Genomic DNA, 22,523 nt, shown 5'->3' with positions numbered 1-22,523 from the left:
CACTGTTACCATCCACTGGTTCATCATGGCTTGACTTCGCGAACGAAGATTTGGGAAGGGCTTTACCCACGCTTACTACAAGTGCGCTGATGACTAAAAAGGCCAATGTGAGATAGGCAAATCCAGCTGCAAAAAGTACAGTGAAAGGTCTCCTTGGGCAGTACAGGTGGGGTGTGATTCTTTCTATGTTGTCTTTTCTCCTCGAGACTAGTTCTGTGTGAGTTCTCAAAGGAGTCAACGGCATTATGTATGGTGTGTCTCCAAGTCTCCTGATTGGAGGCCAAGATGGACCACTGATGGTAGTCAATATGGCCAAAGCTAAGGTATTGTTTCAGGGAATCCTTATATCTCTTCTTTGGGGCGCTTCTCTTGCAGCTGCCAGTGGCAAGTTCACCATAAAACACGATCTTAGGGAGGCAGTGCTCCTTCATCCTAGAGACGTGCCCTCCCCAGCACAGCTGCAATTTCAGCAATATGGCCTCAATGCTGGTGACCCCTGCCTGTTCGAGGACAGTGACATTTGACACATAGTCCAATGGATGTTTAGAATTGTGGGGAGGCAGTGCTGATGAAAGCATTAGAGGAGTCTCAGGTGACAGCGGTAGATGACCTATGATTCAGACCCATGTAAAAGAGTAGACAGTAAAATGGCTCTATAGGCACTGATCTTTGTACTTTTCTTCAGGTGTTTATTACACCAGACTCTTTTATGGAGTTTTCCAAAGGCTCTATATGCCTTTGCTATTCTGTTGTTCATCTCTTTGTCAATTGTGGCATCTGAGGAAATAACGCTTCCCAGATAGCTGAACTACTGAACTTACTTAAGCTCTGACTTGCCAATGGTAATGTGGGGATGATAGTAATCTTCTTGTGGTGCAGGTTGGTAGAGAACTACTGTCTTCTTCAAGCTGACTTTCAGCCCAAAAATCTCAGCCGCCTCCGCAAAGCAAGATGTTAAACGCTGCAGAGCTGCTTCTGTGTGGGCAACCAGGGAGGCATCATCAGCAAAAAGCAGTTCACGGACAAGATGATTTAGGGTCTTAGTGTGGGCCTTCACTCACCTTAGATTGAATAGGCTACCATCAGTACGATATCGAATATAGATGCCGTTTTGTTCATTGAGGTCTACCATAGCCCTTTGGAGCATCATGCTGAAGAAGATTGTGAATAAAGTTGGTGCGAGAACACAACCTTGTTTCACACCACTGGTTATTGGGAAGGGCTCAGAGAGTGCATTGCCATATCTGACTTGGCCTTGCTAATCCTCATGTAACAGAATAATCATTTTGAGGAAATTGGGGGGACAACCTAATCGTTCCAAGATCAGCCACAGGCCTTTTCTGCTCACAGCGTCAAAAGCTTTGGTGAGGTCAACAGAAGTTACATAGAAGCCCTTATTCTGTTCTCTACACTTTTCTTGCAGCTGTCTGAGAACAAATACCATGTCTGTGGTACTTCTATTAGCTCTGAAACCACACTGACTTTCAGGTAGAAGTTCTTCTGCAATAGTGGGTACTAATCTGTTCAATAGTATTCTTGCAAGAATTTTTCCAGCAATGGAGAGCAGAGTTATACCTTGGTAGCTTGAACAGTCTGACTTCACACCTTTTTTCTTATACAGAGTGATGATGATTGCATCACGAAAATCGGATGATAATCTACCTTGTTCCCAACAGCACACAACTAGTTCATGAAATTTAGCATGAAATGCTTGGCCTCCGTGCTTCCAGATTTCAGGTGGGACTCTGTCAACCCCAGCTGCCTTGCCAGTTTTCACCTGCTGTATAGCCTTAAGAGTCTCTTCCATTATAGGGGGTAAATCCAATTCATTTTTCACTAGACAGTGTAGAATGTGCTGGATTCCTTCACCTTGGACTACACAGCACTAAAGAGTGTTTGAAAGTGTTCAGACCAATGATTCAGGATGGAGATTTTATCTGTAGGAAGTGTTTGGCCATCTGCACTAAGTAAGGGGCTTTGAACCTGAAATGTGGGTCCATACACTGCCTTCAGAGCCTCATAGAATTCTCTGTGGTCACCCAAATCTGCACATAATTGAGTCTTTTCGGCTAGGTTGAGCCACCACTTGTTCTGGATGTCTCGAAGTTTCTGTTGGAGTTTGCTACATGCAAGACCAAAGGCTGCTTTTCTTACATGGCAAAGTGGCTGAGCGAGGCGTGCTTGATGAGCAGATCTCTTCTTTGTCAGCAATTCCTGGACCTCCTGTTTGCTATCATCAAACCATTCTTTGTTTTTCCTAAGGAAAACCCAAAGGATTCTACAGAGGACTGCAGGATGCTATTTTTAATATGTTGCCAAAGAGCTTCGGAAGAATCTATAAGCTGGTCTTCAAGCCTAGTTTGAAGGTTAGCCTGAAAGCTGTCCCTCACTGCAGCTATTTGGAGATTATTAACATTGAGCCTCTTCCTCGGAATGCCACCCCTCTTAGGTTTGGGTTTGAAGTGGAAATTAAGTTTGCAATGCACAAGGCGGTGGTCTGTTTGACATTCTGCACTAGGCATCACTTGGGTGTGACAGACATTGGGTGATTCAGATCATGAATATTTCTCTAGCGCACTAAGACATACTCAGTAAGGTGCCAATGTTCAGATCAAGGATGCATCCAGGGTGTCTTCCGGCTCTCTTTCTGCTGGAAAATAGTGTTGGTGATGGTATGCTGTTGCTCTGCACAGAACTCTAGTAAGAGGCTACCGTTATCATTGCAGCTGCCAACACTGTGCTTGCCTAGTACACCTTTCCAGGCTTCAAAGTTCTTACCTACTTGGGCATTGAAGTCACCAAGGATTATGATCTTATCCTCTATAGGAACCTTTTGAGTGAGGTGACGCAGGTCGGAGTAGAATTTTTCTTTTTCTGCAGGGTCAGCTTGCAGAGTTGGAGCATATATGCTGAAAAGGACAACATGTTGCTTATTGTGTAGTGGAAGATGTAGGGAGATAACACGATTGGAATGACCTATTGGCAAATTTTCAAGTTTAGAGATGATGGAGTTTTTAATCATGAAGCCAACTCCATGACTTTCAGTAGAGTGTATAGCCGGCACCATGTTCTTTAAGGCTACTTTCCTCATGAAAGTGAACTTCACTGAGAGCAGCAGTATCGATGTTAAGTCGTGACAATTCATGGGCAATTAGTGCAGAACTGCACTCAGGACATCTGCTGTTCACTGTATCAAGCATGTTTCTGATGTTCCAACTTGCGAGTGTCAATCTGGACACACCTTTGGAGGCAGGTGTACGCCTTTGTCTCTTTGTCTTTAATCGACCACAACAGAAGATGCTCGTTGGCCGCAGCTAGCCAACCAGGTAGAGGGGGAGATGAGCTGGGGTTAGGCCACCTTTTCTAGGCCTCTCTCCATATGGAGCAAGCAGTGCTCTTCTTGGAAAAAAAAGGCTGCTTGGTCATTCAGGATGTTGCTGAACAAGACTGTCATCTCCTGGGTAAGTCTCGAGAGACCAGTGTCCTGAACCGCCTGCATGCAGGGTTGGGTCTGCGACTTCCAGTGCATCTTAATCACCTGCCATTTCGTCCCTTGCCTGTTGCTTTTGGGCCTGCACAGTGGATTTTTTAGGTGAGGCACAGCATGCGCAGAACTGGCCCCACCCTTTACACCTGAGGTTTATCTGCCAGGGCCTAGCGAGCTTATTAAGACTGATTAATTAACTTGGAAGTAGCAAAGTAGCATCACCACTTACCTTAAGTAGAAGGATGGACTAAAAAACAGGCTAACAACAATTCTCCTGCAAAGTCTAAGGGATTGTAGAGTCTCAAGGTTTAGGTTGCATGGAGAAAGCAAAAGGCGCAGATGCTCCCGAGACAGATTTCCCACCATCATGTTTTATCTTCCTCCTAACCATGGTGTTAAAGTCACCCTATTAACGAAGGCAGGTTTGACCACTTCCAGGACTTTTGATCAAAGTTCTACAGCCTCATATACTTTCAAATCACCACCCTGAAAAACAAGACAAGGCCAGGTTGGACAGGGCTTGGAGCAACCTGGTCTAGGGGAAGGTGTCCCTGCCTGTGGTATAGGGTCAGAACTGGTGTGTTTTAAGGTCCCTTCCAACACAAACCAGCCTGAGATTCTATGATTCCTAGGGATTGTGGGGTACTTTTCCTCTCAGCAATAGGACTGTACTTCATAATTGAAGGGTCTTTGGTACCCCTTTGGTTGTAGGTTGAAGGAGACTGTTTTCCTCAAGGATTTTTTTATCACTGCAGCGCTATCTGAGCAGTTTTAGCATCATTCATCTGTATGTATGGCACACATGAAAAGAAAATGAGTGCATAACCAACTCTGATATTCCCAAAATCAAACTGAAAAACCCCAAAGGTCACAAGATGTCATTAAGTATTTTTCTTCTCAATGCTGTTAGGACAGACCATGTAATGTGTTTTCAAACACATTTCTTTTTTTTAAGACAGCAAATTGTCCTGGGTTCAGCAGTAGCAGTCATTTTTCTCCTTCTTGGTAGCTGGTGCAGTGCAGTGTTTTGACTTTCAGCCTGGGAACAGAACTGGTAACAAGGATGTTTTGGTTTGGCCAAGGACTTTGTGAGGCTCATGCTCTGCCAGGGAGGAGGGGAAGCCGGGAGGAAGCAGAGACAGGACACCTGACCCAAACTGACCAAAGAGGTATTCCATACCACAGCACGTCATGCCCAGGATGTAACTGGGAGTTAGCAGGAAGGGGTGGGGGACTGCAGGGTTGGAGGAGGTATCGGTTGGTGCTTGGTCGGGCTGGGGGACAAGTTATTGGTCTGCTGGTGCTGAGGTGTTGTATTCTCTTCCCTTGTTATTTCCTTTATCATTGTTATTATTGGTGGTAGCAGTAGTGATTTGTGTTATACCTTAGTTACTAAACTGTTCTTATCTCAACCTGTGGGAGTTGCATTCTTTTGATTCTCCTCTCTGTCCCTCCGGGAGTAGGGAGAGGGAAAGAAGCGGGGGAGTGAGTGAACGAGTTGCCTGACTGGGTTTAAACCACTACACAAATACAACCCCCTTTTAAGTGGTTTCCCATCAGGAAGGGTGATGGTCAAGAAAGCTCAAAAATCCTGCAAGTGTCCTAGGAAATTTAGCATTTCTGCCATGCACCACGTTGCACAGCCAGTCTTTTTCCCAGGAAGGTAAATTGTTCCCAGATTTTGATTCTGAAACTCACAGAAATTAAAACATTTTCATCAACCTCTAAGTGGTTCTTTGCGGGTAAACTTCTTTATTTATGTGAATAGACATTGTCTGTATATATACTAGAAAACTGTTTACTCTGCAGTACCCCAAACAAGGAGGGGATAAATAGTATTGCCAATTATGTCTAAAAAGAAAAATCATTTAGGCTGGCATAGAAACTGAAAAGTAGTTGGTTATCACACATTCTTTGGGAAACCTGTATATTTCAAACAAGTTGATAACAAATGGGATATACCACACAAAATACAGAAATCAAAAATCACACTGATAGACAATAAACATTTATTGATCTTTGGCTTTAGAAATAGTTCTATTTTGGATATGGGAAATACTATATAAAATAATGGAAGATTGTTTCAGTTTTTTTTAAACCTAAATAAAAACAGTCTATCATTTTACACTGCACAAATGCAAGGCATGCAAAGTACATGCTGGGACACTGAAGTACTATATGAGCATCCCCGCAGTAAACATCAAATATCTGACACTGATCAACACTTTACAAAGGCAGGCAAATTGGTGGGGCAGTTGATATACAGCAGATATCACAGTTTCTCTTCCATTTGCTGTGGTATTACCAGCTAGTAGATATAAATTTAATTTTAGCAATATGTACATTATAAAACCAGTATTAAATTATAGCACTTCAACAGAATGAATGGGGGAAAATAAAGTATAATCTTGTTTCACTGTGCAAAATTTACTGACATTAGAGGGATTTAGGTGTTTAGATGACAAATTAATTCTTACTATTTTCACATTAATAAAATGCTGCCTGATACATGGTAACATTAAGCAACACAGAACCAGCTTCTTAAATGCTCTACAGTAAAACAGGCTGTTTCTTACAAATAGTGTAAGGAAATGTTTAGTAAGCTTACTGGAGCAAGTTTTCCCCAAACTGTGTACTACATACAGTACAGATTGCTACAGCCATTTTTTAGAGCTGAAAGCTCAAAGTGCTTTTATAAGCCTCCCTCAGAGGATGGCTTCCTTTGGTAGATTTGAATCAGCCATATCTCCACTTACAAGCACTTCATGTTTAGGATGCATAATTAACTCAGGGGTAGGCACCTGCTGCTTCCTCACTGTTTTAATTTTCCTGCTGAACCAGACCAGGCAGGCTCCACCTCCAGCTCTTGCTGCCCTCGGAAGTAGCTGAAGGGAAGAAAGGGTGGTTTCACTTTTCAACACCCCAACAGTGGGTGCTGGGTTCAAGGTGTTAGTTGTGCCTTTTCCCTTGAAGCCTCTTTGCTCCGTGACAGCCTGCAGTGTTACAATCCAGCTCCTCTGTGCTCTTTGTACCCCAAATCCATACAGATGCAGTGAACTTCAGTGCATCTGAGCTCAAGCAGAACCACTTACCTGACTGAAGTCACCCATGTGGCTGCACAACTGGGGCACAACTGACACCCAGGGTGTCACTACAAAACCTTGTTAACTAACAGTCAGCCCTTCCAGAACTGTTTTAAGTCCTCTCTCTCAGGCATAAAAGAAAGCCTGGAGCACCTCTCCTGTGCAGAGAAGCTGAGAGTTGGGCTTGTTCAGGCTGGAGAAGAGAAGGCTCCAGCGGGGCCTTGTAACAGTCTTCCAACACCTAAAGGGGCCAACAAGAAATCTGGAAAGAAGCTTCTTACGAGGGCCTGTAGGGACAGGACAAGGGGGAATGGCTTTAACCTGACAGAGGGGAGACTGAGATGAGATCTTAGGAAGTTCTTCCCTGTGAGAGTGATGAGGCACTGGCCGTGGCTCACAGCCACAGAAGCTGTGGCTGCCCCAACCCTGGTAGTGTTCAAGGCCAGGTTGGATGGGGCTTGGAGCAACCTGGTCTAGTGGAAGGTGCCCCTGCCTGTGGCAGGGGGTTGGAACTGGATGAGCTTTAAGCTCCCTTCCAACCCAAACAATTCCATGATTCTATGGTTCTATGAAAACTGAATGCACAGGTCACAGTGTGGTGTTACATGCCAGTTAGGAGGTTGGCAAAGCTGTTACATTATTATCACAGTAATGGGAATGGAAAAGATATCTTCAAAATCTTACTTGCCTCCAATGTGTAATAACCCATAAACACACACAGACATTCTAATGCCGAAACTAGTAAGTTTATAGCAGATCCCATATTAAGGGCTAGCAGGCCTTGCATTTTCTTTCCAAAAGTTAATACCCTATTATGTAGCAAAACAACCACAAATGTTTACACAAGAAATTTAAAGCATGTGTTCTAGAGATCACCCTCATTTAGGCACTTTAGTCCACAGTGTATAAAAAGAATGCAATGTTACTGTAGTTTGTTTATTATTTGTAGTAGTTGTACCTAAGTATTTACCACACCGACTAAGGGAAAGCAATCCCAGACACTAACCAACAAACGCTCACAAAGCCCCAACCCAGAAGAGAGCATATCCCCAGCATCTCCAACAAGTGCTGTGTTTTCCTGTTCACATATCCTGATGAACCTTTCCACCATAAAGCAAACGGAACAATTTGTTTTGAATCAGCCACAGGTAATGCACCACTGGTCAGGGACACGCCAATACAACACAACAACCATCTGACACCATCTTCGCTGTGAAGCATGATGTTCTTAATACTCATAAAGGTGTAACTACAAAAATCATATTTTAACAGTAATTTAGCAATAACAGGAAGCTGGAATTTACATAAATAGCATCAGAGTCTCATTTGGCAAATACTGAACGAAGGGAGGGAAGTCTTAGGTTTGTTCAAGAGCAGAATGCATAATATGCTTTTTACTTAAAAAGACAAGAAAAAGAGACTATTAACAGAACAGCAACACTGAATTTATGTGTGTTCCCAGCAACAAAGAAACATAAAGTAAAATATTTACAGCTTGGAGGATGTTCCCTGTGCAATTTGCAACCAGTCTACCTTATGAGAAATTTTAAATTATATAATAGCATCTTTACATTAACATTTGCTCAAATAAGTGGGAAGACCAAAACATACAGACTCCTGTGATTGATATTACAGAGTATTTATGTATTCCTCCTAGAAGACCTTACGTAGTGAAACATGCAAGATTGTTACAAGGGGACAAAGGAATGACTGAAGAGAGGAAAATTAAACTGTTGGCACACCATGACATGGGTATGAACTGTATTTACGAAATAAAACTTTTGTTGCGCTTTAATTTGTTCCAGGTTATTATAAAAAAATACTATAAATCCCCATTCTTGAAACTTAGAACATATACAGGAAGTGGATTTACAGTGAACAGAGGGAAAGAGAACAAGGTTCACCAGAAGAACAGATCTTTTAAGCCAAGCTTTAAAAAATTCTTAGCAACATTATAAAATAGAAATGGCCTGCTACTGAGGAGGTTTGTAAAAAGCTACTCTCAAAACTCTACTGAAGCGTGTTTGCTTTATAAACAGCAGAGTCATACACATAAGCGTGTTGCTGACAGAAATGCTGTGAATCCAAATGAAAATCTGTGACTGATGTGTCATGTATGGAAAAAGTCTGGTATTTACAGGTGGATTTCACCCTGCAATAAAAAAATGCATACTTGTTAATACTTCAGTCTGGACATCAAGTTTTACAACCAAAATTTAGTGTAAAAGTACTTGACATCTGCTTGCAGGCACTGACATTAATTAAAAAAAAAAATGATCCATGGTATCAGGATTAAACATAATTTCCATTAAAAACACCACTGAAATCAAAGTTATAAAAAATACATATATACTGGCAGGCAAAACAATGTCCAGTGCAGCATTACTCTCCTGGCAGTCCACAGTGAAAAGACTGGAAAAAGTGCAGCATATAGAGATGTCAGTAAATCAGCCCTGAAATAACATCTTGGCCTCATGATCTCACCCCCAGAAGAGGAAGACCTTTCAGCGTGGTGTTAGAAGGAGATGAGACATGCCATCTATATCAGTGCATGTACTGCCAAAGCCATGAAACATGACAGACCTTCCTAAAGAAGAAATTGCACAAAAACCACTCCAAAGCACAGGCTGAGTGCTTTACATCAGCTTGCCTAACTAGACCAGACATCTGGCTCCAACACTTGTTGCCTAGATGCTCTTTAGAGTAATTATGAGTGAGGTCAAAATATTGCTCTTAGTTTACCATTTGGGATTCAAGCTGCAGATGCTGAAAATAACAGTCTTATGTGCTCATAATGGTAAACATTCACATTTAAAATTTTATTTTGGATACAAGTGATCTGCTGTTGCCTTCCTCTCTTTCTATTGTGGCTGAGCAAAATCTCAAGACTTCTCCAAGACAACACACAATTTTCTTTGACCTCATTTTCATTGAACACGTCCATTTTCTCTGTGCACTTAATTCTCCAATCTGAACTAAAACTTTCTGGTAACTTTGTAGTGACAAAATTAACTGTGGGGTTAAGTCTCGGGGTTTGTGGAAAACAAATAAATGTGCAAACTGAGCTGTGTGACAAAGCGTGGAGCTTTTTAAAACTTCAAAATCTTCTCTGGAAAAACAAGCTAATGTTCAAAAGGGCTTTGAGAATAAAGAAGCATAAGACCTTTTGCTTTGTAGAGCCTTCCAACAGCTTTTAAGATTAGATGCTTTCAGTTTTCTCTGTGGTATGTCCAAGACCTCAATTACCACAATTACTGAGACAAAGTACAAAACTTTCCATTATTCCTTTTAAGCTAGTTGACATTTCTGTATTTTCCAGCTGTTTTACAGACTGAGGTTATGCTACCCAATTGTGCTGTTGATGTATTCTGGTGGCTTTTTTGTTTGTAGGTGTGTTTGGCTTTACAACCCACATAAGCACACATCTCTATTCACACATCTCACAGTACTTGTGACTCAAAGGAGAACTGTTATAGGAATGACTTTTCTAAAGCACATCTTTCTGTACAAAGATGTTCTTTTGCATCAATACTACTTGTTTATTCCCCATCACTTTATCACTTGATTGTTATGCTAAAGGAGTTTGGAAGAACTAAAAACTGTGCAGCTAAAAATACCTGAAAACCTGGCAAATCCTGCAGCTTAAGAAAGTACCAAAACAGGACAAGCACTGGCTAAGAACACTGCCTGCAAAGTGGAAGGCTTGTTATAATCTATTCTCCTCTTCTTAATCAACTCCTCTAAGCTCAGAAACAGCCCAAGTGTTATGTCTGGGCTTCCCTGAATTTGCTGGAAGACTTGGATTTATCACGACTTTTAATATTTTGTCTAAAGGGACTACCATAATAACAGTGGAGTGTTTGAACAATCATTAATAAGTTTGTTCATATTTCAGCTGAAATTCAAAGTTATTTAAACAAAGGAACTAATCCTTCAAAAACAGATTCATTAAACCAAATAGATTAATTTAAACCAAAACAATAAAAATCAAAATACAACCCTCAACTAATTTAGCCCAACCAGTTTTCTGTAGGGAATACAAGAAAAAAGCTGTGGACAGGAAAGAGAAATAAAGCTAACAGTCACATTACTGGAGTGAGAAAGCAAGATCAGAATTAAGGACAAAATAAGGAAAGAAAGAAATGCTGATTCTCTGTCAAAGGCACCTTTCCTTCTAAAGTCTCTGAAACTACTTAGGTAGTGGGAAAAAGCAAGACTAAATGTTTAAGAATACTGAATAAAAGTTACTAAGATTTCAGTAATGTTTAACCCGGTTTACCATTTCTGCAAGATGATTCCTCCTCTTCGGTGCCGATAAAGTTACCCATGAAGAAATAACACCATTTGCTTGCTGCTGTTTCTAAGGAACTTACAAAGAAGAGAGCAGATGCTGCTTTGAAACTTACATGGAAGTCAGGACTATCAGGGCTGCTATTTTATTAAACAGTCACTTTTGAGCATGTCATGTAGTTGTAGGAAGCACTGCTCACAACCACTGCAATATGCTCCCTCTTGTTTCACTGTCACCTCACATTTCAAAGGCATTTTTTGCTATATTTTAGTTTTTAATAAGCCTCCTACACTCATGTAAGGATTAAACGGATCCAAACAAAGATCATCTCCCACTCGGATCAGACTGCCAACCAGGTCAGCCATTCTGTTCTGCAGAACAATGAAAGAACAAGCACTCATCTCAAACTTACAACATCCAGGTGCCCATTTTTTACTGTGATCAGTGCGACATCTGAAGAGTAAGACAGCATGAGCTCTTACCAAAAACTCTGTGAAGCTCAGCTATGCACATAATCTTTGCTGGGTGCAACCTAACTACAGCTCAGTTTTACTTATGAGCTTCCAAAATACCTACGCCAACAGAAACTTTGTTACTTAGCATTATGTTGATGTCTTCTCCAGTATCCGACGTTTACTCCCATCCTTCAGTTGCAACAATAGGTTAAATCCTCTCTATAGTAAGCTTCATCAACCAAGTTCAGTGTCAGAATCAAACTGCCCTATATCGCTTTATTTTCCTGAATAAAACATTAACAGTGGATACCTAACTTTAATTTAAAAGCTGACCTTATTAATTATGTTAGTAATGATACATCTCGAATCGATAGAAAGCGTGTCCAGCATTGCTGGAGCTGTCATCATATGTCATTCTGTTCATCTGAAAGACATTTCCTAGGCATGTTTTGAGGTCTGAATCTATGATGTCAAGTATTTTTCTTTAGGCCAATTCACAGAGTTAAGCCTTCATCCCTGTTAATTATGAAAAGCTGGTGTGAAAAAAAAAAAAACAACAAAAACAAAAAAACAACAACCAAAGATTGCTGCACCAGTAGCACTGAAATACCACACTATAATGAAACCAGCAGACTCATGCAAGGTGTTCTCAGACATCCTCAATGCATGCGATAGGTACTAGCTGGTGTACAAAAATCTTTCCCTAGTATCAGTAAATGCAATTTAATAAACTAATAAATAACTTAAAAGGCATTCAACATAGTAAGACTATTTATCACCAGCTTAAACTGTTGATTTTCCACATTTCATTGAGTTTGTTTTCCCACATGGTAGGTTTGCTACATATTAAATAGTAAAGCTTTTCCATTTATAAATGCTTGATGCATGCCAAAGCTGTATGCAAATTCAGGAGAGAAAGAACGATAACATCAAAACAGCTAGTATTAATTAAAAATACCACTGACCTCTGCAAAGTATAATATTAACTTTTTAAAAAAGTTACTGCATATAAATCCCCACTCCTCTTCTGCAGTTACACAAAACATCTGAAAAATTGTCATTCTACTTTTTTTTGCAATGGTTTTATACTTGGAATCTATCCTTCCAGTTAAGCAAAGCTTGTAAAGTTAATGCTTTGCTCCTCCTTCCTACAGCTGTTTTATTAAACAGAAAATCTGTTTCTGAAGCCAAGAGATACTGGTTGTTACTATATGGCCAAGGTAACACAGATTAGAGTGGCAAAAGATGATGATCTGAGAAAGCAGAAATTTCAAGATTAAGAGTTTAAGTAATCTTTTCTTCCCAAAGAGCCTAAGCTCTTTAGTATAGCTAAGTACCTTTGAAAAGGCACCAAAAACAGCCCTTTGAACTGAACTTCCAAAAAAATAATTAAAAAAAAAAAAATTCACTTTAATAGGTATCTTGAAATTACTAGATACACATACATCCCTCTCCCATGGCCCTGTAAGACACATTCAGTAATTTAAAATAAAGATTCCATATTATATAACTTCATATATATTATATATTTAATATATAATATATATTTTTATGTACACTGCAGAGATACATACAGTCTCAGTCAGCAGGATTAAACTATTTTGTTTTGAAATGTTTGACTGGTGTCACTACTCTTCTATTGTTTCGTGAATTCAATGGAATTTATCTATTACCTGAAAAGAAATTTAAAAGATTCAGATGGAATCTGTGGACCAATACTAGCACCAATACAGATGGCCATTACCTTAAAATGACTGCAGGGACTGAAATAATATGTTTTTTATAACTCTTCTCTTACTGCACAAGCATTCCTGCAAAATATTTAGGCAGCAATACCTGTCAGGCCCATGCATCTATTCCTGTTAACTTTAAATCTGATACAACTTTCCTTACTGTAATATACAGTATCTCTTTTGTTCTGTTGGACTTTTTCATTTTTCACAGAGAAAAGTGATCAAGAGCTATCCAACAGTACTATTTATCTTTTTTTTAAATCCCCAATCTCCTTCCATTGTATGGCTCAGTTTCAAGACTTAATTGATAGGCAGCCACCACCACTATAACCACTACCCTTCTGACACAGCTCAGTCACTGACTGTTGATGCTTAGAACACAAAGTTTTGAGGCTGGCTTGCTGTTTATGGAAACCAAGATACCAGAGGTCATATCTTTTTGTCACCACCTGCCAAACAATAATGTCACTGAGTCCTGATACTATAATTCAACTAGTTACCTACCATTTGGGTAACAAAAAATAACAAACTCAGTTGCGATTTTAAACATTATATGAATATTCACCCTGAGAACACAGAGGAAGTGTTTAAAAAAAATTCTGATATGTTTTCTCTTCATTTATAGTTCTTTTCTCTTCACCTCTTCTTGGTCACCTGGGTTTGTATCTAGTAGTTGACTTCACATATGCTTTCCCGGTTGACCTGTTCAGGCAACAGTCAGGTACTGGTGATAGAAAAGCCCAAAAAGGCTTGTAGAAAAGAGGCAAGCAGCAATCCACCAGGTGAGGAAAGACAGGAGTCCCCGGAACAGGAGAGGAGTGAAAATATTCTTTAGGCTTCCCAAAGCCATTGTTATTTGTACTACAGTTACTTTCATCTTTCCCTCAGCAGGTGGAGACTCAGAATAAACTGAACTGGGAAGCAGACTGTTTTCTACTGGAGTGTCAGAATTCAGTTCTGGGTAGATGCCCCAAGAATAATTACCTGTTAAAAAGAAACAAGTAATACATTTTTTGTAGATTTAAATTCAAGTTCTGTTATTTCTATCACTTTATAGATCATCATATATATTTTTCACACACACAAAACCAGAAGTTCTTATAACTTGGTAAATACTAACTGATGTCATCCTGATCATACCAGTGAGCTATTAGGATTCATCTTACCTTTTGACAACCCAACATCCAGATGTGAAGATGTGACATAGCTGCCTTGGGACCCCTGTCAGTGTTGGGTATGATTCATCTTACCAGATGTAGATGTCTACTCCAGAATGGGATAAATCAGTGCCTAATAAAGCCTATCTCTTTCCATTGACATTTTGCAAAAAGAATGCCATGACTGCATAGCAGGCTGTGAAAGACATCCCTCACAAGAAAGAAAGAAGAAAAAAAAGACCCCAAGAGCGACATCAGCTCTCCCGGCAATGAAATGAACCCCGTATCTCGCAATTTCCATTCAAATGTGTACTGAAGACTGAAAAGCTGAAAAAAAAAACTAAAAATCCCTTAACAGCTGCTCATAAGGTTCAACCATCAATGCTTTATACAGGTCACTTTTAAAATACTTTTTAAGAGACATTTCAACAGAAGTAAAGAGCATTACTGGCTGTATTGCACAACTTCTCATAAATAAATTAGCATATAATTGAAAGATGTCAAAAGCAGCAACAGAAAAGGATGGCTTAAAAGCCACACATCAGAATGTTTTATACTGCAGGGAACTACACTAAATTTCTGTATTGCAGGTACCTTACATTCTAATTTTCTTCAGTAAGCTGAAAATGTAAGAGCCCTGCATAAAGCAGAACATATTTTTGTTTATCCAATTTTGCTTACCTAGTGTTTTCAAGAGCAGAGTTGTGTGGAGGAGCATTACCAAAGGTGCAACATACTGCAGTGCAATTACACAAAGATAATAGAATACCCGAGCCACCTGGGAAAACAGAAAAGAGTAATTCATGAGTTCAAGCTGATCAGAGCAAACCCTTATGAACAAGTCTAGAAAAAAACAAGCAATTTATTAAAAAAGAGGGTATTTATGCGTTAAAGCTGTTTTAAAAGTTTTCCAGCACATCTTGGCAAGTGACATATAGTCTTCAAAAGACCTACTGAAGAAATCCTTATAATGAACTCTAGTTTCAAGATGTTTACAAATCTGACAGAAAGACTTGAAAGCAAATAATTAAAAGTATTAGTTCTGTTATAAGGAACAGAAATAATTTTACTTCTGTAAATTATGTATCATCATTCAAAGGTTCCCCTTTCAACACACCAGAATCCAGCTAAACATGTTTATATTTTTTTAAGTCCCCAGTGATTTATAAACTAAATCCCATTTCAAAAATGAAGTTCTAGTTACAGTCCAAAGCCTCATGAAACAAATAAAAGTTTGATTAATATTGCAGCCCTTTTTTGAAAGCAAGGTATTTTTAAGATTTCTGTAAAACATGACTATTTTAAAAACAAGATGACTTTTCATTAGTAGTTGATCAATAACAGCATTTAAATGGTCTATTTCAGGTGTATGTTATGGTTCATTGAAATCCACTCAAATTTATCCTCCCACTGCTCCCAATCTATTCCATCTTTCTCAAAAATTGTCACATTACATATTTTATGTAAGCTATTCACTTGAAAGACTAGACCAAATAAAGAAGGAAAAGAGTCATAAAATCAATGGCAAACAAGCAATGAAATAAAGCTAACTGGATTTTAGAGAACAGACTACAGAGTGGCAAAAAAGATGAAGGCAGAAATAACATTTACGGAAATGTCTCTAAAACCTCAAAGGGCTTTCTGATGAGCAAGCATTAAAAAAAAAAAAAAACACAAAACTTACATGAGAAGAAAAGGTAGCAAGACACTGATAGAAGAAAAAGCACCAGATAAAAAATATTGCAAGGAAATGGATGGAATAAGATAAAAAGAACAAATTAAAGAAGTAGTAATTCCCGTAGCATGACAGATAGGAAAGACTTTACTGGCAGTTTCGGAAGAAGATAAAGCAGACGTAGCTACTAAAACAGGACAGACAGGACTTCATTTAGTGTCTACGTCCTTCTGAAAAGAGAAGGTATGAAGATACTCGATAAACGGATTCAGGACATGTCGTATGGAGAAAATAATACTGGTTTATAGACAGGATGAAAGCTCCCAGAACTAAGGTTATGTACTTACAGCAATGAGCACAATTCTGTCCTAAACCAGGTTCTGCTACATGTATTTCCTAACATTTTCCTGAAACAATCTGCTAGCCACTGCATTTGGAAATAATTACTGCACAGTCCACTTATGACCTTCAGTTACTCAGTTAAGCCAAGGACAAGACTATAAGTAATAGTGACAATCCTAAGAGAGGAATCTGTTTTGTGGCAACTTGCCAATAACTTAAGACAACTGCATAATGTGTGATACTTCTCTGCACGTTTTGGTTTGCAGAATTTCTCTGTGATAGTGCTTTTTTTATAAGATATAGCCTAGGAAGCTTCATTTAGATTTCAGCTCTGGTGCCACAGAAGACACAAAAATTGGAACAAAGCATCTGTACAGACAGAGCACTCTGAATACATAACCTCCGTGCCACCACACTTACCATTTTCTGCAAATCAACCATACTTATTCTGCCAGCTTCCTTTTTCATCTGATCCACACTTTTCTGGGCTAAATTCAGATAGGCCTGTAAATGATGGCGTATCATACCTAACCGTAAAGCACACAACAGGATTACAATCCACAGCCTGACAGTGTCAAAAGTATCTTCTGACATCCTGTGGGGAAAAAAAAAAAAAGAAAGAAAAAAAAAAAAAGGTAAAGCTGTTTTCCATCGGTCACTTACTACTACAGTTATTTGTATCATATGTAAAGGAATCTTGAAGCACATTGTCAAAAATTCTTAATACACAATCTACAGTTATGTTCACATGCAAGTAGGATTCACTTTTGCCCTCCGATTCTCTCTTTACTGCTGCTTCTTAGTAGCCCTGTTACAGCATTAAATCCTCATTGGTATCCATTTGTCTGTGAACAAGAGCAGTTTTTAAAGGCTTAAATTCTGAATAATGAAGATATGATGCTAAAATACAAGCTCGCTCAGATAATTACAGGTTTTGAGACACAGTTCTGGATAGCAAATGCGCACTTCAGTTGCCTTAGATACCCTGCTATAGCACAGCCCTCATTTAAAATAAACTGAGGAACACCTTAGAAGCATCTCGTAAGCCTAGCAAGCTATGAGTGTCAGGCAATCATATCTGTTTGCATACTACTATTCTGAATTATCTAGACGAATAGTGGTAATGACAATCACCTATGCTACTGATACTATATTTATTGCAGATACCACTCTTCCTGAAAATTCCTTTCCCTTCTGTTTTTTAAATATTTCAGTTATCAATTTCATATGCATTTCATCTACACATGCATCTGAAGACAAATCACCGAGGTCCATTCTCATGCCAGTGTATCTTGGCTGCCATCAGTGAAATCACTCCTCCCCTGCCCCAACATGTAAGATACAAGGTTCCAGAAAGTGACAGTGAGGTGGTATTCCACCCCTAGGAAGAAAACCACTGCCAGAAGACAGCATTTTGGGAACCACCACCTTAAAATTTAAAATTCTGCAACTAATTCTCATTCTTCCAAAATAATCAGCTCTTCAGAGCCCAGCTGCAACTTCCACAAGACCTTTGACAGCAGATGCTATTAAATTTTAAGTCTTTCATGTTTCTATCATTTCCACAGGACACTACTCAGACTTACGGTTTTGCTCTCAATAACCCAGAAAAAAAAATTTAAAGGGAATCTTACAAAGGGATGCTCTCTTTGCCCAAAGGTGGGTTCATAATGTAGTCCTTAGTGATTGGTTTTACCCACAGTAGAACCATAAACAAAGGTGCCAAGAAGTTTATATGTAGCAATGTTCTGAAAGAAATAAGAAAAAAAAAGGGGGGGGGGGGGGGGGAGGGGAAATTATTAAACACAATTACCATACTGTTGAAAGTGGGGGGTACAGACTGAAAAGGAGAAATCCAAATTTTAAAATAGGTAAGAAGTTAAATAAGATTACTTCCCTGTTCTATAGGTATGACTTACATTTCAACAAATCAGTAATACTACATACTGTGAAATCACTGGCTGTGGCTTTAAAAAAGTGCTCTTAGACTATCTGAAAACCTGATTTATTCTAAACAATCTAACCAAAAAAGCTGCCTGCATTAAGCCACATGACAGAAAAGACAGTTGCCGAAAATTTCCATGTGATGGTATAACATCAAATTGCACTAGCTAATTGCAGCTTTAATCTAGAGAGTTAGCATCTCAGATAATTATGATCAGATATATTAAAAATATACTCTTATAGTACTACTTTTTTATTAAAAATTTACTCAGATTAATTTTCATTATTGATAGAGACCAGGGGAAACAGTTCTCAGAGGTCAGATTTCCCAGTTTAACAAAGTAATGAAGTTTTTTTACTTAGGAACCTTGACTAAAGGAAACTTGTACTTACATTCAACTAGATATTCAAACAAAACAAATAAAATAAAGAAAAATAAAAGTCAGCACAGCTATTCCATTTTAGAAGCATTGCACAAAACTGCAGTATCAATGTAAGAGCAGAGTAGTACTCTCTTGAGATCTTTCAGTACAAAACAAACAGCAGAATTTTAAAAAAGGAGGTAGTTTTCCAGATTTTTTTTTCCAGAATCCTTCTTCATCTCCAAACCTCACAACCCAACCATTTTTCATTACTAAAATCAAACTAAAAGAGTTGAAGTCTTCACTGCTGTAGATCTGGTGGTTTTGCTAGTGTAATGTTTCCTCACTAACAGAATCAGCTTGTCTATACTTCCATCTCCAACCAGAGAGCTTCTACACGATAGAAAAAATGAGGTAATCAAAAGTTATTCTGAAGAACACAAGTCCTTTCTGATTTCTAAACTTCCTAAAACCATTAAGATGTTTGCATATTTCAGAAGATGTCATCGCATGCACATTTAAACCACTGATGAAGAAATAAGCACTGCTAGTTACTTAGTGTTGACAGGGAACATGACAGCCCCGAAGAACAGTCCAAAGCATTTCACTAACTTGTGAAAGTATTTTACCTTAGCTTCAACTTATTTAAGACATCCTACCAAGTTAATGGACTGGAATATGCTAAGGGCAGCAAGAATCCCTTTCTGTCGGAGTACAGGGAGAAAAGCTGAAAGACTCTGGAAAATGAGGGAATGTGTATGAAAATGGTACAAATTGATTAATACCCAAAAATATAAGCAGCCAACGACATTTCTAAAGAAAAAAGAACAAAAAAAAAAACAAAAAAAAACGAAAAACAGCTATCAGAACCAAAAAGGACTCCAGATTATTTTTATTCCTTTTACCAAAAAAAAAAAAACCAAAAACAAAAACCCCATATACCACTCAATTCCTATATAAATAAACACATTAATCATTTTGTGTATATTAAGTAAGTTCACCATTAACCTGTAGGGTTTTTTTTGGCAGTGCTCTCTGGAAGTTAAGTCTCCCTTTCTGTAATATAATGGGAAAGGGACCTTGTTTCCTCTGGGGATTTTTCTGGTTGTGGGGGTTTTGTTTTGTTTTTGGTTGGTTGGGGTTTATTTTGGTGGGGGATTCTTTTGTTAGTTGGGTTTTTTTTCTGTTTTTTTTTTTTCTGGGGGTGGGGGGGGGTGTTGGTTTAGGGGAGGAGTTTGGGGGCTGGTATTTTTCTGGACAGCTTTGTGGGTTTGGGATGGGGATTTTTTTGTGGGTTTGTTGGGGTTTCTTCCCCTCTAAAAGCAGACCACATATCTGACTGCAGACACAGACAATGTTTTCCTGCACCCAAATTAGAGAGCTTTCCATCAGTGACATGTTGTCTTCATTTACTACTCCCATTTAGTCATTGACAAACAATTGCAAATGGTCCGTAATGACGTACTCATTGATAAAAATACATCACTAAGGGCAAATACCAATCTCTTCAGGCCAGTTAGAATCTATCACTTGCCATTGATTCTCCATTTATAATTGCATTACCTAATTACGTTGATATATGACCAAATTTTAATCCATTTAACGTAATTTTTATACTGTCCCAGTTGAATAGTCAGCGTATTGGTAGACTTCTGAAAATTTGCTTGATGTTGAAAAAAGTTATCTTTAACAACCACCTCCAAAATCCTCTAAACATTAAGTCAGAGAAGATTAATTTTTCGTAACTCCATTCTAGTGGACATTAACCCTTTTAGTTCTTGATTAATGAACTTCTGTTTCAGTAGGTTTATATTTCTGCCTAGTATCTCATGTTCACAGATAGAGGAAGATGCTGGAAAATTAGAGGACACATACAGAAAAGGTGTAAGAAATTTTAAAATACTGAGAACCATAAAAATGAAAACCTAGGAAGTTTATTTAGGTTATCTGAAAAGAACAGACTAAGAAGTGACTGGGTCACAGCCTACACATACACAGAAACTTAACAGCAGATAAAAGAAGACAACAGCTTTCAGCTATACCTGGATGCATTCAGCTGCAATGAGTGCAAGTATAACACAGAATACTTAGCTATAAATTTACCAAGACTGAAGGACCCATTGTAAACACAGATTAATTTCTAAGATGGGCACTTCTGGGGGAACAACAACAACAAAAAAAAATAGCAGTTTGAACATAAATAATTTCTATATCAGAAAATATAACGATTCTCTTAGGAAAGTAACCAGGCTCACAATGGTCTGTGCTGCATAATCTGTCATTAACATGTATAAAACATCAAAGGCAGAGAGTTATCAAAGACATATGGAGTTCCTCCCTCCACCAGAGAGTGCTGAAGAGAAACACTTAAGTCAGAGAAAACATTTTTACTACCAAACTTAAGGACAGCTGAAAATTAAAATATTCCCTTAAACTCATATTAACGTCTGACCCTTATTAAATATTCTGGGTCATTTTTTCATTGTATCTTACCCTGAATATATGAAATGCATGATGGTCACCTGGAGGTGGGGGTGTAAAAACAAAAATTCCTGTGGTTGCACCTCTGCTTCCTGAAAGTCATCTTAACTTCCGAGAAGATATGATGGGGAAAAGGAAGCAGTAAGCAGAAATATTCATGGTGGAGCTTTTGCAGGAGAAAAGGAAAGCTCCTTTAATTGGGACTCTAATTACAAGGCAAAGAATGTAACAAGATTGGCAGAGCACAGGTTGAGCAGAAAGAGGCAGGTGGCAAGTCTGCTCAAGGTAAGAAAAGCAGGCAGCAATAGAAGGCTTAGTCACCACCTTCTTGTTGGAATAGTTTGCTTTATTTTCAGACATTAAAGATTTAAGACTCAGTAGTATACCTATGTGCATAGATTTTTCTCTTACTGTGTTATTTTTTCTGTTGCTAAATTCAGAGCATCCAGATGCATTTGAGCCAGTCGCAAGCCAGGGAATGTCAAAAAAGCACCAATAAGTGAACACAGAACAGCCAGGAACAATTTGAAGGTTAGTTTAGACACAGGACCCCTAAAAGAAAAGAAAGGAAATAAGCATTTTCTTGGGGAGGAAGTTGGGGGGTGGGGTATCAGAGATTACTTTCAATAGTATCTAACAAATAAAGAAGCAAACAGTATTCTATAGTCCTACTCTGGAATAACAGCTTTATTACAAACCAATCAGGAGCTAAAACAAAAAAGGTCAAGTATTTATTTCCCAGACAAACAGCAAACCTAAGCTACTGCCTATAGACACTGTTTGTTTGTAGAGAAAAAAAAAAAAAAAAAAAAGAGTAATTTTAATTGGAATTAACAGCAAATCATATAACAGAAATCTAATCATTGTGTTTTTAAGAGAGGAACAGATGCATCATGTTTAACTGGTCAAAGACAAAATGGATATTCAAGTTATGCTACTTACATTCTACCTTTACCCATAAAAAAGCTCCATCAAACACTCATTACTGCAGTTTCTCACAGATTTATTTAAAACATACATGTGGACAAGTAACTCTTCCAAATGCTTAATGTGGTTTGCTTTCATGAATTATTGAGTATATGAGAAAAATTCAGGAAAAGAAACTGAATTACAGATTTAACACTGGATAACACAAAAAGAAAAACAAAACAAAAAAAAAAACAAAACCATAACCAACACCAAGAAACCAAAACAACCAAAAAAACAAAGCCAAAACCAAACGACATGTCACCAACACAGATTAAAGAGAAACAACAATAAATCTTGTAAACCACATGAGATTCAGATTCTGTCTTAATCTTTGTCATATACATTACTAAGAGACACTATCATAAATTCAACTGCTGCTGTAAACAGCCAAAGCATCATATGAAAGTTAAAAAAATAAACACTTAACAGGAAAAGTAATACAGAAGTTAGCAATCCTGCAATAGCATAGGAAAATCAAGGTGAAGAAAACCCATAGGATTCAGGTAAGGGTTTCCCATTAGTTTATTCATAAATGACATACTAT

General features: G+C 38.5%; 2 protein-coding genes across 4 annotated transcripts in view; one reads left to right on the top strand and one right to left on the bottom strand.

Moving 5' to 3' along the window:
• The window catches only part of LOC134156808 (cytochrome c oxidase subunit 7C, mitochondrial), a 575,449-nt gene extending 556,617 nt beyond the window's left edge, over positions 1–18,832 (top strand). The window contains exon 3 of the mRNA XM_062605189.1: positions 18,820–18,832. The gene's annotated coding sequence lies outside the window, so the exon portion shown is untranslated. The remainder of the gene's footprint in view (positions 1–18,819) is intronic.
• The window catches only part of TMEM161B (transmembrane protein 161B), a 39,500-nt gene continuing 29,677 nt past the window's right edge, over positions 12,701–22,523 (bottom strand). The window contains exons 8-12 of one of the 3 annotated variants that reach the window (XM_062605181.1): positions 21,422–21,562; positions 17,858–17,971; positions 16,644–16,818; positions 14,888–14,984; positions 12,701–14,033 (exon numbers count right to left, since the gene is read on the bottom strand). In XM_062605181.1, coding sequence (XP_062461165.1) covers positions 13,756–14,033; positions 14,888–14,984; positions 16,644–16,818; positions 17,858–17,971; positions 21,422–21,562 — 805 coding nt within the window. In that variant the 3' untranslated portion in view covers positions 12,701–13,755. The remainder of the gene's footprint in view (positions 14,034–14,887; positions 14,985–16,643; positions 16,819–17,857; positions 17,972–21,421; positions 21,563–22,523) is intronic. The other 2 variants (XM_062605182.1, XM_062605183.1) reach the window with 2 other exon arrangements.

The sequence above is a fragment of the Pezoporus occidentalis genome, unplaced genomic scaffold (genome assembly GCF_034315485.1).
Source record: "Pezoporus occidentalis ecotype Australia unplaced genomic scaffold, CSIRO_AGI_Poc_V1 ctg90, whole genome shotgun sequence".
Lineage (NCBI taxonomy): Eukaryota > Metazoa > Chordata > Aves > Psittaciformes > Psittacidae > Pezoporus > Pezoporus occidentalis.
The sequence above is the reverse complement of the archived record's forward strand: the minus strand, read 5'-3'. Positions and strand labels throughout refer to the sequence as shown.